The 12,664-nt window shown below is 46.1% G+C and overlaps 5 protein-coding genes across 5 annotated transcripts; 4 read left to right on the forward strand and 1 right to left on the reverse strand.

Moving 5' to 3' along the window:
- V1508DRAFT_165599 (uncharacterized protein) lies at positions 1 to 2,141 on the forward strand. Its single transcript, XM_066936084.1, has 5 exons — positions 1 to 31; positions 99 to 490; positions 662 to 1,043; positions 1,098 to 1,757; positions 1,809 to 2,141. The coding sequence occupies exons 2-5, from the start codon at positions 423 to 425 to the stop codon at positions 1,902 to 1,904; spliced, it is 1,206 nt and encodes a 401-aa protein (XP_066795091.1). The 5' UTR covers positions 1 to 31; positions 99 to 422; the 3' UTR covers positions 1,905 to 2,141.
- A 127-nt stretch (positions 2,142 to 2,268) lies between these two features.
- V1508DRAFT_419479 (uncharacterized protein) lies at positions 2,269 to 5,333 on the forward strand. The gene is made up of 5 exons (XM_066940606.1): positions 2,269 to 3,965; positions 4,016 to 4,532; positions 4,584 to 4,729; positions 4,780 to 4,879; positions 4,933 to 5,333. Exons 1-5 carry the CDS (start codon positions 2,379 to 2,381, stop codon positions 5,001 to 5,003), a joined length of 2,421 nt encoding a protein of 806 aa, XP_066795092.1. The 5' UTR covers positions 2,269 to 2,378; the 3' UTR covers positions 5,004 to 5,333.
- Positions 5,334 to 5,473: 140 nt separating this feature from the next.
- Positions 5,474 to 8,752, forward strand: V1508DRAFT_165675 (uncharacterized protein). Its single transcript, XM_066936085.1, has 4 exons — positions 5,474 to 6,423; positions 6,496 to 7,834; positions 7,888 to 8,407; positions 8,460 to 8,752. The coding sequence occupies exons 1-4, from the start codon at positions 5,753 to 5,755 to the stop codon at positions 8,603 to 8,605; spliced, it is 2,676 nt and encodes an 891-aa protein (XP_066795093.1). The 5' UTR covers positions 5,474 to 5,752; the 3' UTR covers positions 8,606 to 8,752.
- Positions 8,753 to 9,893: 1,141 nt separating this feature from the next.
- Positions 9,894 to 10,425, forward strand: V1508DRAFT_398158 (uncharacterized protein; the record flags this gene model as incomplete). Its single annotated transcript, XM_066938195.1, has 2 exons — positions 9,894 to 9,945; positions 10,052 to 10,425. 2 exons carry the CDS (start codon positions 9,894 to 9,896, stop codon positions 10,423 to 10,425), a joined length of 426 nt encoding a protein of 141 aa, XP_066795094.1.
- Positions 10,426 to 10,940: 515 nt separating this feature from the next.
- V1508DRAFT_440091 (syntaxin-61) lies at positions 10,941 to 12,643 on the reverse strand. The gene is made up of 5 exons (XM_066942243.1): positions 12,270 to 12,643; positions 12,011 to 12,190; positions 11,581 to 11,954; positions 11,458 to 11,520; positions 10,941 to 11,404 (listed from the first exon to the last, which is right to left on the reverse strand). Coding segments are annotated over exons 1-5 (834 nt in total). The 5' UTR covers positions 12,485 to 12,643; the 3' UTR covers positions 10,941 to 11,402.
- Between the last annotated feature and the right edge of the window lie 21 nt (positions 12,644 to 12,664).

The following is a 12,664-nucleotide window of genomic DNA, read 5'->3' on the forward strand; positions in this document are numbered from 1 at the left end:
TTATTCGGTTGGCCGAAAATGTCAACCATAGGTAAGAATTCCATGGTTTTTGGGGGGTTAGGGTTATGCACCATTGTCGGGACTAACGTATAATCCAGTTTAGATTAGTCTCATACACTGATGTACGCTGCCGTGCTGAATTATACTGTGACCTTTCTACAGTGTTCTCTGCGAGTACGCCGCTGACATGTTCTACCGACGAGCCACTGCTCCCATAGTCTTCTCGCCCGACTACTGAGTTTGAGAGTTGACCTAGTCGAGTTATCTGACGCTCTGGTGCTTTGGTTGATCATCTACTCTACACACTTTCTTAATCGTCAACAAGGTCCCGTCCACTCTGCCTAAGCTACGGAATATACACGATATCTGGAAAGAAATTTAGAGACATATAGCGCTATTATTCGGTTACAATAGTACATATAATGTCTGAGGCACCATCGGAGAACACGCCGGCTCCAGCCAGCAGCGAAGAAATCAAAGTCACCGTGAAGTAAGTAGCCTTCTTTGCGATTTTGATCAATGTTTGCGAGGTTGTTATGATGTTGTATTTGTGTATGTTATTGTCGCCAATTCCTCGAACTTGCGTTCGGGGAGATGGCACGTTTCTATTATTGAAGTGTCAGTTCAGTAGTAACGTCAGCTAACTACGCATGCTTCGTAGATCTTCAGCCGATCAGAAATACACAGTTTCTGTATCACCATCGCTTCTAGTTTCAGACTTCAAACAGCTGCTAGAACCTCAATGCAACATTCCGAAAGAGCGACAGCGATTGATCTACTCCGGTAGAGTATTGAAAGATTACGAAACGTTATCTTCGTACAAGATACAGTCTGGCCACACTGTTCATCTTGTCAAGAGTGCTGCACCCCCGTCCTCTTCTACATCGGGTCAGAGTGCGGCGTCCCAGACTTCCGCTCCTGCCGTTCCCCAGAATATTGCTGCTGGTCAAGGCGCCGGAAATCCTTTGGCGGGGTTGACTGGAGCTCGATATGCTGGTCTTGCTCAGTTACCGAGTGCTAGCTTATTTGGACCTGATGGAGGCGTATGTTTACTTTGATTATCAACGAGGCTTCCAATGGAGATTAATATGATATAGATGGGACCACCACCTTCAGAGGAACAACTGATACAAGCGATGTCCAGTCCCATGTTTCAGCAGTCGATGAACCAGATGCTTCAGAACCCTCAGATGCTGGATTATATTATTAACTCCTCACCCAATCTTCAGGGCATGGGTCCACAAGTCCGGCAAATGATGCAGAGTGAGCAGTTCCGACAAATGATGACCAACCCGGAGACTATGAGACAAATGATGAATTTGAATAGAATGTTTGGAGGTAATCAATTTGGAGCTCCTGGTCAGGGTACTCAGGCCTTCCCAGAGCCCGGCAGGACAACATCTACGGAGATATCGAACACCAGCGACAGCGGTACACAGGCGGGTACTGTGACTACGGATGGAGCAAACACAAGTTCTCCTGCAAACCCATTTGCGAGCCTGTTCCCCGGCGGACTTCCTAATGCTCCTGCTGCTGGAAACCCATTTGGTGCTTTGTTTAATAATACTATGTTTGGAGTACCTGCTCAGGGAACGGACGGCAATAATGCTGGAACAGAAAATAATGCGGCTCCGAATCCACTCTTTTCTCCGGAAATGCTCAGCCTGATGATGGGAGGAGGTGGTGCGCCTCCTGCGGAGGATAATAGACCACCAGAGGAGAGATACGAGGCCCAGCTTCGGCAACTGAATGAACTGGTATGATATGACTCTGTGTGTGAGTGGCAAATCCAAGCTAACAAAGCATAGGGGTTCTTTGATTTTGATCGAAATGTGAGGGCACTCAGACGCAGTGGCGGTAATGTCCAAGGTGCCGTTGAAGCATTGCTGGATGGAGCCGTCTGAAGACGGATGGGCACGTGCTCATGTAGTACATTATGAAAGTTCGATTGCGTCGGCTCTTGTATGTGATGTGACGCTTCATTTGCAATAATAGCGGTTTCTTATATGTTTCCTTGGTTCGATTCGATCTTTGATCTTGTATGTAATAGTAATGGACGATTGTGACCGGAATGCATAATAATAGTAGTAATAACATAGACGCTATGTAGTTTATTTCTATATGATACTATAATCATGTGCAGCAACAAATTGTGGATGTATGATTACAACCTTGCTAATAATGACAAACTTGTTCCGTTGTTGGGAGTTGCTGCTTGAGGCGGTCGAGATTCTGCGATTGCGGGTCCATAGCCCAGACCATGTGCGTGGTGTGTGGCGTATTATAACGGCTGCGCAAGTTTCAGCCCAAATGCGACGCTATCTAGCTACGCCACCTCTAGACTGATATTGATTCAATCGAGATAAATCTATCGAAACATGTCACATTCGCCAAACAAGTCTCCGCCAGCTAGGAGAAGGTCGATCTTCGCAGCAGAGGTGATACCGGACACTAGAGCCTTCGCCCATCAGCAGCAGCAACAACACAGTCAAGCGATGTCGCCGAGTCAAGAGCGAACAGGAACCTTCCCGCTTAGTTCATCCGCGTCATCTATTGCATCGTCAACGCTATTGGACCACAGAGCGTATCAGACCTCCTTTCCTTCGACCCGAAGAATGTCTACGGCGGCGTACGTTGCCGACGATGATATGGATGGCAGTGACATACGGTTACCCCACGAACTGTCCGTCACACTTGATCAGCGAAATATGAACCGGATGCGACACAACGATAGCATTGCGCTCGAAAATGAGCTTGCGTCGGACAGATATTTGCTGCGGGACAGACGCCGCAGTGTTTCGAGTACGCATTCAGTAGATCATAGACCGGGCGTCTCGCAGAAGTTGTCTGAAATCGGCGAGATGTCTGCGCGACAGGCAAACGAACGTTATTTAATTGACATTGACGACCGCCAGAATTATCCGGCGGGGAATTCTGGAGAATCATTACAGAATGACGTTAACGAGTATGATTCGTCTTCAGCGCCACGCTCTCGGAACATGTCAACTACTTCCTTGATTGACGTCTGCGTGCCCATAGAGACGCAGGATTTCATGGACCCAGCATCTGGTAAGCAAAAGAACTGGCCCGATATCTCTGCATTGGTTGAATGGAGTGAAATGGAGCAACCGGCGAGTGCTCCAGGTACTCCGGAGTTGATAATGATAGACGGGCGACCAAGATATGGATCCGGCACGGATAGCCCAGCGTATTATCTTGAGGACAATACTATTGTGCCAGAACGACGGAGGCGGGGCCGTGGCGCTCCTAGGGAGCCATCTCGAAACCCATCGGAGAGACTGGGCTACCCGTTCAGATTCACATACTTTAGAGAGGATTTGGAGAAGACAATTCATTCACAATCTATTTCGGGTTTGCTAGGCCATGGTCTGTCATTCAATGAGCTATTCCCAGTTAGTCCAGACGTTGTGCCTTCATCTTTCGCGCCGTCAATACACTCTCCCTCAACTGAAGAAGCTCCCGATGTTATCGGTCCAGACGAAAAGAGCAGCCTGCGGGGCCCCGAAAGTTTGCAATCGCGGCCTCAGTCTGCGCCACCTGAGCATGGACGCCAACCTCGTCTCGACAATTTGAAGTCCAACAAAGGACGTGCTTCCGGAGCTCCAAGCTACATGCAAGACGTCCGCGAACGTCCGTACCCGTTTTGGCTAGATATTCTAGACCCTACAGATGCCGAAATGAAGGTGCTAAGCAAGGCCTTTGGCATCCATCCTCTGACTACAGAAGATATCTGCATGGAAGAAACGAGGGAGAAAGTTGAGCTTTTCAGAACGTACTACCTGGTTTGCTTTCGCAGTTTCGAACTTGCGCCCCACATGTCCGCGCGCGAGAGACGTATGAGATACGGAAAGGATGCATCAAGGCGCAGGAATAATTTTGGAAAGAAGGGAGACTTGATTCCAGTCAATATATATGTTGTCGTTTTCCGTGATGGTGTGCTAAGTGTACGTATGCTAGATATTTGAAGACAGATTGGATACTAACTAAAATTTAGTTCCACTACCGACCGACTCCACATCCTGCTAATGTCCGAAGACGGATTCGCCAGCTTCGCGATTATGTGACAGTATCTGCTGACTGGATTTGCTATGCGATTATTGATAACGTGACAGATGCTTTTGCGCCTTTAATTGGCGAAATCGAGGAAGAAGTGCAGGATATAGACACTGAGATTCTGGAGATGCATTCTGGCGATTTATCAGATGAAGATGACGATTTATCAGATGACGATTTTGATCACGAGGATCTTGGCCATAAACTACATCGTAGGCGCACGGGAGGCAGCGATGCATCTAGCATATTCAGCGGACGTACATTCAACAAACACTACGATGTTAGAGGTAAAGGCGATATGCTTCGGAGAATTGGCGAATGCCGTAAGCAGGTAATGAGCATCATGAGACTATTGGGTTATAAAGCGGACGTTATCAAGGGTTTCGCAAAACGATGTAATGAACAGTGGGAGATTGCTCCGCGGAGTGAGATTGGTCTGTATTTAGGCGACATTCAGGGTGCGTATCTTGACTGTATTTGAATCAGGCTAGGTGCTGACAGATGAATAGATCATATCATTACCATGGTCCAGAATTTGACGCATTATGAGAAGCTGCTTTCTCGAAGTCACTCAAACTATTTGGCGCAGATCAATATTGGAATGACGCAGGTCAACAATGATACTAACGATGTTTTGGGACGACTGACGATTCTTGTTAGTAGATTGTTTACTTGTTGCGTAGATTATGCTAACTTATTCTGCAGGGTACCATTGTTCTGCCGATGAATATTATCACTGGTTTGTGGGGAATGAACGTGTATGTCCCAGGGCAAGATAAGGAGGGATTGTCGTGGTTCTATTCAAGTAAGTTGATCAGATTCAATACATACGATTAATAGCAGAACTGACGGTGATAGTTACTATGGGCTTGATCTTGTTTGGACTTACATCATTTTGGATTGCGAAGAAGATCTACGGTCTTGCGTGAAATATTCACGAATATGTTTTGTGTGTGGATATTATAATTATATAGTGCAATGAGTGCATAATTCGTTTCAGATAATTATATTTAGTTGTTGGAGCATATGGACATGCATTTGGGCGGCTTTTGCATTAATATTTTGTGATGGGAAGCGTCTGGGAGAGTTCTTGAGTTTAATGTTAATACTAGTTAATTTCTCCTCGATAGCTTAGGTGGCATGAACTATTGTGAATCTTAATGGTGTTGTAGATGTAATAGCTGGTGACTGGACTACAGGAGTGCGTAAGGGTTTTCCGATGCTCGTTGTAGCGCTTTATTATTAACACGTGAAGCAAGTATAAGGTTCGCTAGCTAATACTCATTCTGCACGATTGCGTCATGCGTAAAGCGCCAAACACAGCCGCGTATGACGCATAAAAAGGCAGATCAGGACAGTTAAGCCATAAATCTTGTTAGCCAATGCCATTAGACGTTCCCCCACCTGAGCCATCGCCATACGCAGAACTCTCGACCCGACCGACATCATCGCATGAGCCCACGCACCAAAAACATCCCAAACATCCCCCAGGTCAAGCAAGCATCACGTCTCCGGTCCAACGTCGATCACTGCGCCGCGTTATCGTTTTGCTCGTCCAACCCTGCTGCGCTCACGACAATCTGCGCTAGCACCTGATCCCTTTGCCTCGCTGCCAACTGTGTGTTTTTGCTACTTCACGGCGTCTCTTCGAGGGGCCCTCCATCGATGATCCACTAATATGGCGGATCCGTACAACATCCCTCCCCCGCCGCCGTCCACCATCCACGTCCGGGTCCCGTCATCAAACGGCCTGGCCGTGCGTACCGCGTCCGACGAGTATTACAGTGCCGCGATGCCTGCGCCCTCGCCCGCACGCACACCCTTTCCCTATTGTGGTGGTCCCTTCGACGACCAGGACTCTATCAGTCTCGCAAGCCCACTCTCTGGTCAGAGTATCTACGCCGGTCACGGCGCGATGTCCTATGCGGATGTCTCCGCGGCCCCTCCACCAGGCGCATACGACCCGGCCGCCCTCTGCATTGATCCCATCTTCGCCGATCCGTCCCTCATGTCTGCCGCGTCTGCAGTGCCGATGAATCATGCCGGCAGCAGTTACTACGCTACTACGAATCTCTTCGAGGCCGCAGCCTTCGGCAATCGAGCTGATCCATATCTCCAACAACCCGGCGGCGACCTTCCCGACTACCAGGCTCAGTCTACACCAATCACAATGATGGGATCACCTGATCCCAATCTGAAGCGTGCTTACGAGTTCTCGCCGACCGACCAGGATGGGGGCGACGAGTCCGACTCTGACGACACAGCCTGGGGATCCCATAAGCGCAAAGGCTCAAAGAAGAAGAAATCAAAGGACTCCAGCAAGAAGATAAAGGCTGCCCAAGTCCGACCGTGAGTGCTGCTTTTCGACTCTTCCGAGGTTGATCTGTGCTGGAAAAGTACTAATATGATTAATCGTCGCAGGCCTTTTGCGAACGACAAGCCCATAATTGTGAACCCTGATAAATCGATATTCTGGTTCGTGCAGGCAAAAAACTGCCAAAGCATGAACGTTGGTATTCGGCGGTGTCGAGCCTGCACACGGCGAAAATCAGGCGTGGGTGCCTGTCGCTTCATTGGCGTACGTGTGTTCCAGGAAGATGTTAGCGGTCCCTACTACGATGGCGAGGATCCGGATTATGCGTTCAGCGATCAGTTAAATTTGGGTCATGCGAACGACAGTTACGGTCAAAAAGTTCCGTCAGAGGGAGACGTGTATACGAATCGGATATGGAAAGCTGACTATGTGGCCAAGGTCAACTTTTCGGTTCCACCGAGATCAGCAGATGACATTAATTATGTTCTGGACCGTATTGCATCTACATATTCAGGTATGCTAGATCAAGAGCTCCAGTTGGAGAAGCAGGACGCGCTACTTCGAATCGTGCCAAAAGAAGGAGAGGGATACAGATCGTTATGTGATATTTGCGGAACGTCGCTATTCTCAGGCAGATACATGTGCTACTACTGCGGTCTCGAAATGTGTCTTGATTGTTACGATGACTGGAACAACCTTGGAGATGACAACAATGGAAAACTCGTGCGAAATACGCTCAGATTTGTGTTTGAGTTTTGCGCATATGGCAATCGACATCAGCAAAATTGTCTTATACCAGTGACACGTATGATGCCAGGCGATATACAGGAGATTTACAACAGTGTTTATTCTCGCGTCCCTCAGATACCGTCATTCTCGTCATCCATGAATCCGGGTGAGCTGGAGACTCAGAGTAGTTCAGCAGGTTGGGCGGTCAAGAAAGAAGCCGTTGCAGAGACTGCTGGACTCAGTTCTCTGACATCAAGTGATCCCAACGACTCTGCTTTTATTTCCAATACCAAACCAATCGAATATCAAAATGGCGAGCTATCTGTTGACGCGTTCCGGGCAAAGTGGTCCGAAGGTACTCCTCTAGTTATCCACGGTGCTGGTAAGAGTCTTAAGTTAGACTGGTCCGATTCTGGCTTCATCCAGCGGTATGGCCGGGATCGATGTGCCTTACTGGACGATAGTGGCCAGGTGGTTGAATCAAGCGTCCGCGATTTCTTTGAGGGATTTGCTAGTTGTGTGTACAACGGCAGGAAGATGAATTTGACACTGAAAGATTGGCCAACCAATGGTGACTTCAAGGATTTGTGCCCTGAGCTATTTGAGGACTTTGAAAACGCGTTGCCGTTTCCGATATATACAAGACGCGAAGGTTTTCTGAACCTGGCATCAATGTTCCCCAGAGAATTCAATTCGCCTGATCTTGGTCCCAAATTGGTATGTCGATTAGCTTTGTGCGTTTATTTTCGTTCCCACGCTGAACTCTCTAGTATAATTCATATGCTTCATCTCATGGACCCAACGGACACGGGAGTACTACTCTGCACCTCGACGTGACTGATGCTGTCAATATTATGGCCTTTGCATACCCGAATGGTTCTCCGGACGAACTCACAAATATTCCCGGTGTAGACAGTGCTCATCCACAGCAGGCAATCGGCGCGGTCTGGGATATCTTCAAGGCTGAGGACAGTGACAAGATTCGCCAGTTTATCTTAGAACGCGAACAGGAGGATCCGATTGCTTATAATAATCCATTCCTGACCGCCAAGCGAGAGAAAGCTAAAGGTAGTAAGGTCGTGCCAAAGTTCTCCACAGATGACCCGATACATCGACAGGTCTTTTATCTTCCGGATAGCGAGCTCATTTTGCTCAGGAAGAGATTTGGTGTGGTTCCGTTTAGAGTTTGGCAGAAGCCTGGTGATGCTGTGTTTATTCCTGCTGGATGCGCGCACCAGGTTAGCAATATATCTTCATGCGTTAAGGCTGCTATCGACTTTGTTTCTCCCGGTGAGTACTTGTGGGTTGTGCCAACGTCTATTATGCTAACGCTCTCTCATAGAAAATGTTCCTAGATGTTTCAGTCTACTGCAAGAGATCCGTAATCTTGCTCGCGTTAAGAAGAAAGAGGACGTATTGCAACTAAAGCAGATTCTCTACTTTGCATGGATCAAAGCAACCAATCTACTGTCGCAACAATTGGCTTGATAATAATTTGTATATTTCTCAGACCTGCACGCCAACTTATACGTTGGGGAAAATTATTGCTTTGTATGGTTTCTGTACTATTATGTTGAACTTGGCATCGGCTGGATCTACTGACAACTTGATGGGATTTTGTGATTTTAGTTTTCGAAGGTAAAATGTTACAGTGGGTGTATCAACTAATCGGGCGGTTGCGTCTTGAGGCAAATTGCTGATGGGTCTTCACCTACGTCGTATTTGTACGATGTTATTGGCTATCGACACTTTGAATATGTTGGTTTTTCTATTTTTGTTACCATGTTATTTTCGTTGTATTTCCATTTATTCCATAAATATTTTTTGCTTTATTTTCGATTTCCTTGCTTACTCTCTTGGAGCTGTACATTTCTGCTCTGTGTTCCTATATTACTTACGAGATCACATAGCGCGGAAATAAAAAGAGGGTCATCTCGATGTTTTATTGCTGGGAATTGTGTTTGTTTAATGTTTGTTATTGTCTCTATTATATGTATATGCATGATGTATGTATTGAGCTAGGTTTCTCTGCGTATTGTTAATTCGTTGTATTATTGTTTTGCGGTGAAGGTTTGTTATGTTTTGGCTGTGTTATCGTTTGTCTTTACGTGTTATAAATGTCTGTAGCAGGAATAGGGCGTTTCATGTATAGCTATATGATAGTATAATAGTATTATACATATGTATGGTACGAGACGTCATATAGTGTATGAAATCAAATTGGAACATGCGTATACGAATATTATCCCAAATCAGCATAACTATATTGCAGTCGTCTATTATATATAGTTAAGTCAAGTTCGAGCACAACCACGTGGAGCTGGTGAACAGTGCATCTCGCGACTCAATGTCTATATCATGTTGTTGATGGGTCACAACGCTAAGTCAGACTACTTAGTCACGTTTGACTTGGTTCCACAAAAGAGTTTAGTGGCTGGGGGGTGGCTGGCGGAGCAGCTTGCAGTGATCTTGCGGCTGTATAATTGGCCAGAGGTCACAATTGCAGCGCCTCATGACGCCACATTTAGTTGTGCGAGTCACATATTTCAAAGACCACTTACCGGATCACAGATCTATCATTGATCACAGATCACAAAACTACTGCTGCCGCTTCACACTACCACTCGGCCGGTGTCTTCCTCACTCACGACTGCCGCCGCTTAAATTCCCCGCTCCCCTCCTGTGGCACTTCGGACCAACCTTTCTACATCCATCTCTCATAGTGGCCTCTTAATTGCTATTGCTCTGTCGTTGATTTACTTCTTGCTGTCCAACAATGAGTTACCAGTATCACACCTACGGCACTCCGGGAGTCTCGGTCAATTCTCGTATGTGTTCTATGTCCGTCACTTGTGTGCTCCTGAATGCCATCCGTCCATTGTATCGTCGCGGCGTCAGAGAGATCTGGAATGGCAATAGTTAACATCCTTGCAGTCCATCATTCTCGTGCTAAGTTCGATGCCGGTCGTGCCTTCGACCTTGAGGACGACTTAGAGTTCTGTCCGTCCTTGTTGTCCGAGGAGGAGATACAGTCTGCCACTACCTACTCGTCCGATCGATCGTCAACATCCGGATCCCCTGAGTCGTCTCCGCTTCAAACTCAGGTTAGACCCAGCACGTCTAGCATGCTAGGGCAGCTCTCACCGGGCATGTCACCTGGCAGACCTGCCTCTCACCGTGTGAAAAGGGCCATTGAGATTGTTGACCCTGCCACCGGACTTCGGGTCGCCTCACCTCCTCCTTCGTCTCCCGCGAAGATGATCTATCCTAACGTGCAGAGCACTCCCAGCAGAAGGGCGTGGTCATAAACTGTCACCATGTGGACGTAACATATCATATGTAGTCTATACGGAGTTTGTGATCGTTTTCTGTTGGGGTGCGTTGTGATAAATAGGAGTTTGGTCTAGCTCTCTTGTCTTGAAAGGACGTCATTATATACTAGTATTGTTATGTTACATGTTATCGGTTGGCAAGGCGTCCCTCTTTCTCGTGTTGGTTTTCGATCACATCATATCACGGGTATCGTTGGTTTCGGTAGTAGGTTCCTTATATAATTAATTGTCTTTTGTGTATATTTGCTGTTGCTATATGTGCTTAGGAAAAAGTATGCATATACAATTGTCTGGTTGGGCTCTTGGATTCGGTTTGTACATCTAGGTTCATGGGTTTGAGATGTGTATATGTTCAAGTATTATTGTGAATGTTTTGGTTATTACAAGTCTGTTTTACTTGGTGTGGAATTCGATTTGTGATTTTCTGATTCATGCAATCATATAGTCATTGGGGTCATGATTGGTTTATATATATTCGCGTGTATATAGGTGCTGATTTTGGTTGTTAATTCATATACAGTTATATCATATGCTTGATCTACATTCCTGTTCTTTCTCACGTACCGACAAAAAGTTGGTAATTGAGACAGGCCATGTTATTGTACTTGGTACTTCATGACTGCCTTACGGGCGTGCATAAGTTAAGAAATCCTATTTCTGGTAAGCAAGCACAAATACTCCGTGATAATACTTTAACATTCAGTCTATAGATAGATGATATCGCACAAACAACACTATGCATAAGAAAAGCACAATATCGTAACTGCTAAAGCCATACATAAAACATGATGTCAAATGATGAAAGAAAATAAACAGCATGGAAATAGACTGGTGTCTTCTTTTCTTTCCTACAAATCGAAAACGCAAAATCCTTATCCTAAACCAGAAACAACCCGTATGTACGACCAATCGCCCAATCCAAACTGAAACCGCTACACTATTTGAATTCTTGGCTCTAAAATAAAATGTTAATATAATAGTATTCACGAAGTAAATTTTGAGGCGTACATTTAAGAATTATGATGAGAAGAAGCAAGACGATGATGAGCACGATAATCGCAACCAAGGAACCTAAACGGTTAGATTTAGATTTTAACCCATTAATAAAAAATAGATGTGGCATGCGCATACTGTTTTCTTTAGTCTTTCTCGATACATAGTCAAGGCGCTTTCTCGCGCCGTCAAGTCTATGCTGCCCCCAGTCCACTAGTCGATCAACCTCTCCCAGAAGCTCAATATGCGAATCCAATTCGTCGCCAATCTGTATACTGAGCTCTCGCTGTCGCGATATTGATTCAGACAGTCGATCTAGAGAGTCATCCTGCTGCTGCATTATTCGCTGCTGGAGTAACAGTGCCTCATTGTTGCTCGCGCTATTCCGCGCTTCGTCTGCAGCTATACTTAGAGGATCTGGAGTAGTTGATTGCATGTCGATCAAGTTATCACTAAATCGTACTGTCTTCGGCGTCTTCGTTCTTGGACTCGAGGTATTCAAAAGACGGCTCCTACATAACATTAATTATAAGATATAATTGTGTTGCCTCAATCTCACCATACACACCTTGAAGAATTATATTCGTCATTTGAAGGATACACAAGTGAAGAGCGAGATGGACGTGGAGCAGACACTTGCGAAAGCAGTTTATCCGCCCCACCATCTTGAAGGAGCGACAGGAGCTTATCAAACTGCTTTTGCAGGCGTATTAATGTGTCTTCTTTTGACTTTAAAGCTCGTGATGACCTACGATAACAATTCCGTCAGCGATCCTGTTCCAGATACACACCAACTATTAATCGCTGCCAGACTCAACCCAACTTACACGGACGAATCGGTCTCTGCTGTAGACTGCTCTCTTTCTAATGTCCCTATGCCATCTCTCAATGCCAGCAAATTTCGTTGAATTTCTGCTTCTTCAGCAGCTGATGGCTCTAAATCCAATGATTTTAGTCGATTCCGCTCAAGAACTGAAACGAGAGTATTGTCTGCCAGCAAAAGAAGGCGACTAGCCGTGGTCGAAGTAAAACTGCTGTCCATGTGTCCGTAATCCCCAAGCCGAACAGATATGATTCAGGAAATTAATAGTATCGAATAATGCCGTCTAGGTTACAGCCTCGGGAGCTGTCGGTAAATCGAAGGAACAGGGTGCCACTCATCTAAAGTTACTACACTAGTAGCTTACTGCTTTATCGAAGAGGTCGTTATTTACGCTATCGT

Source organism: Lipomyces doorenjongii, assembly GCF_038497915.1.
Source record: "Lipomyces doorenjongii strain NRRL Y-27504 unplaced genomic scaffold V1508scaffold_33, whole genome shotgun sequence".
NCBI lineage: Eukaryota > Fungi > Ascomycota > Lipomycetes > Lipomycetales > Lipomycetaceae > Lipomyces > Lipomyces doorenjongii.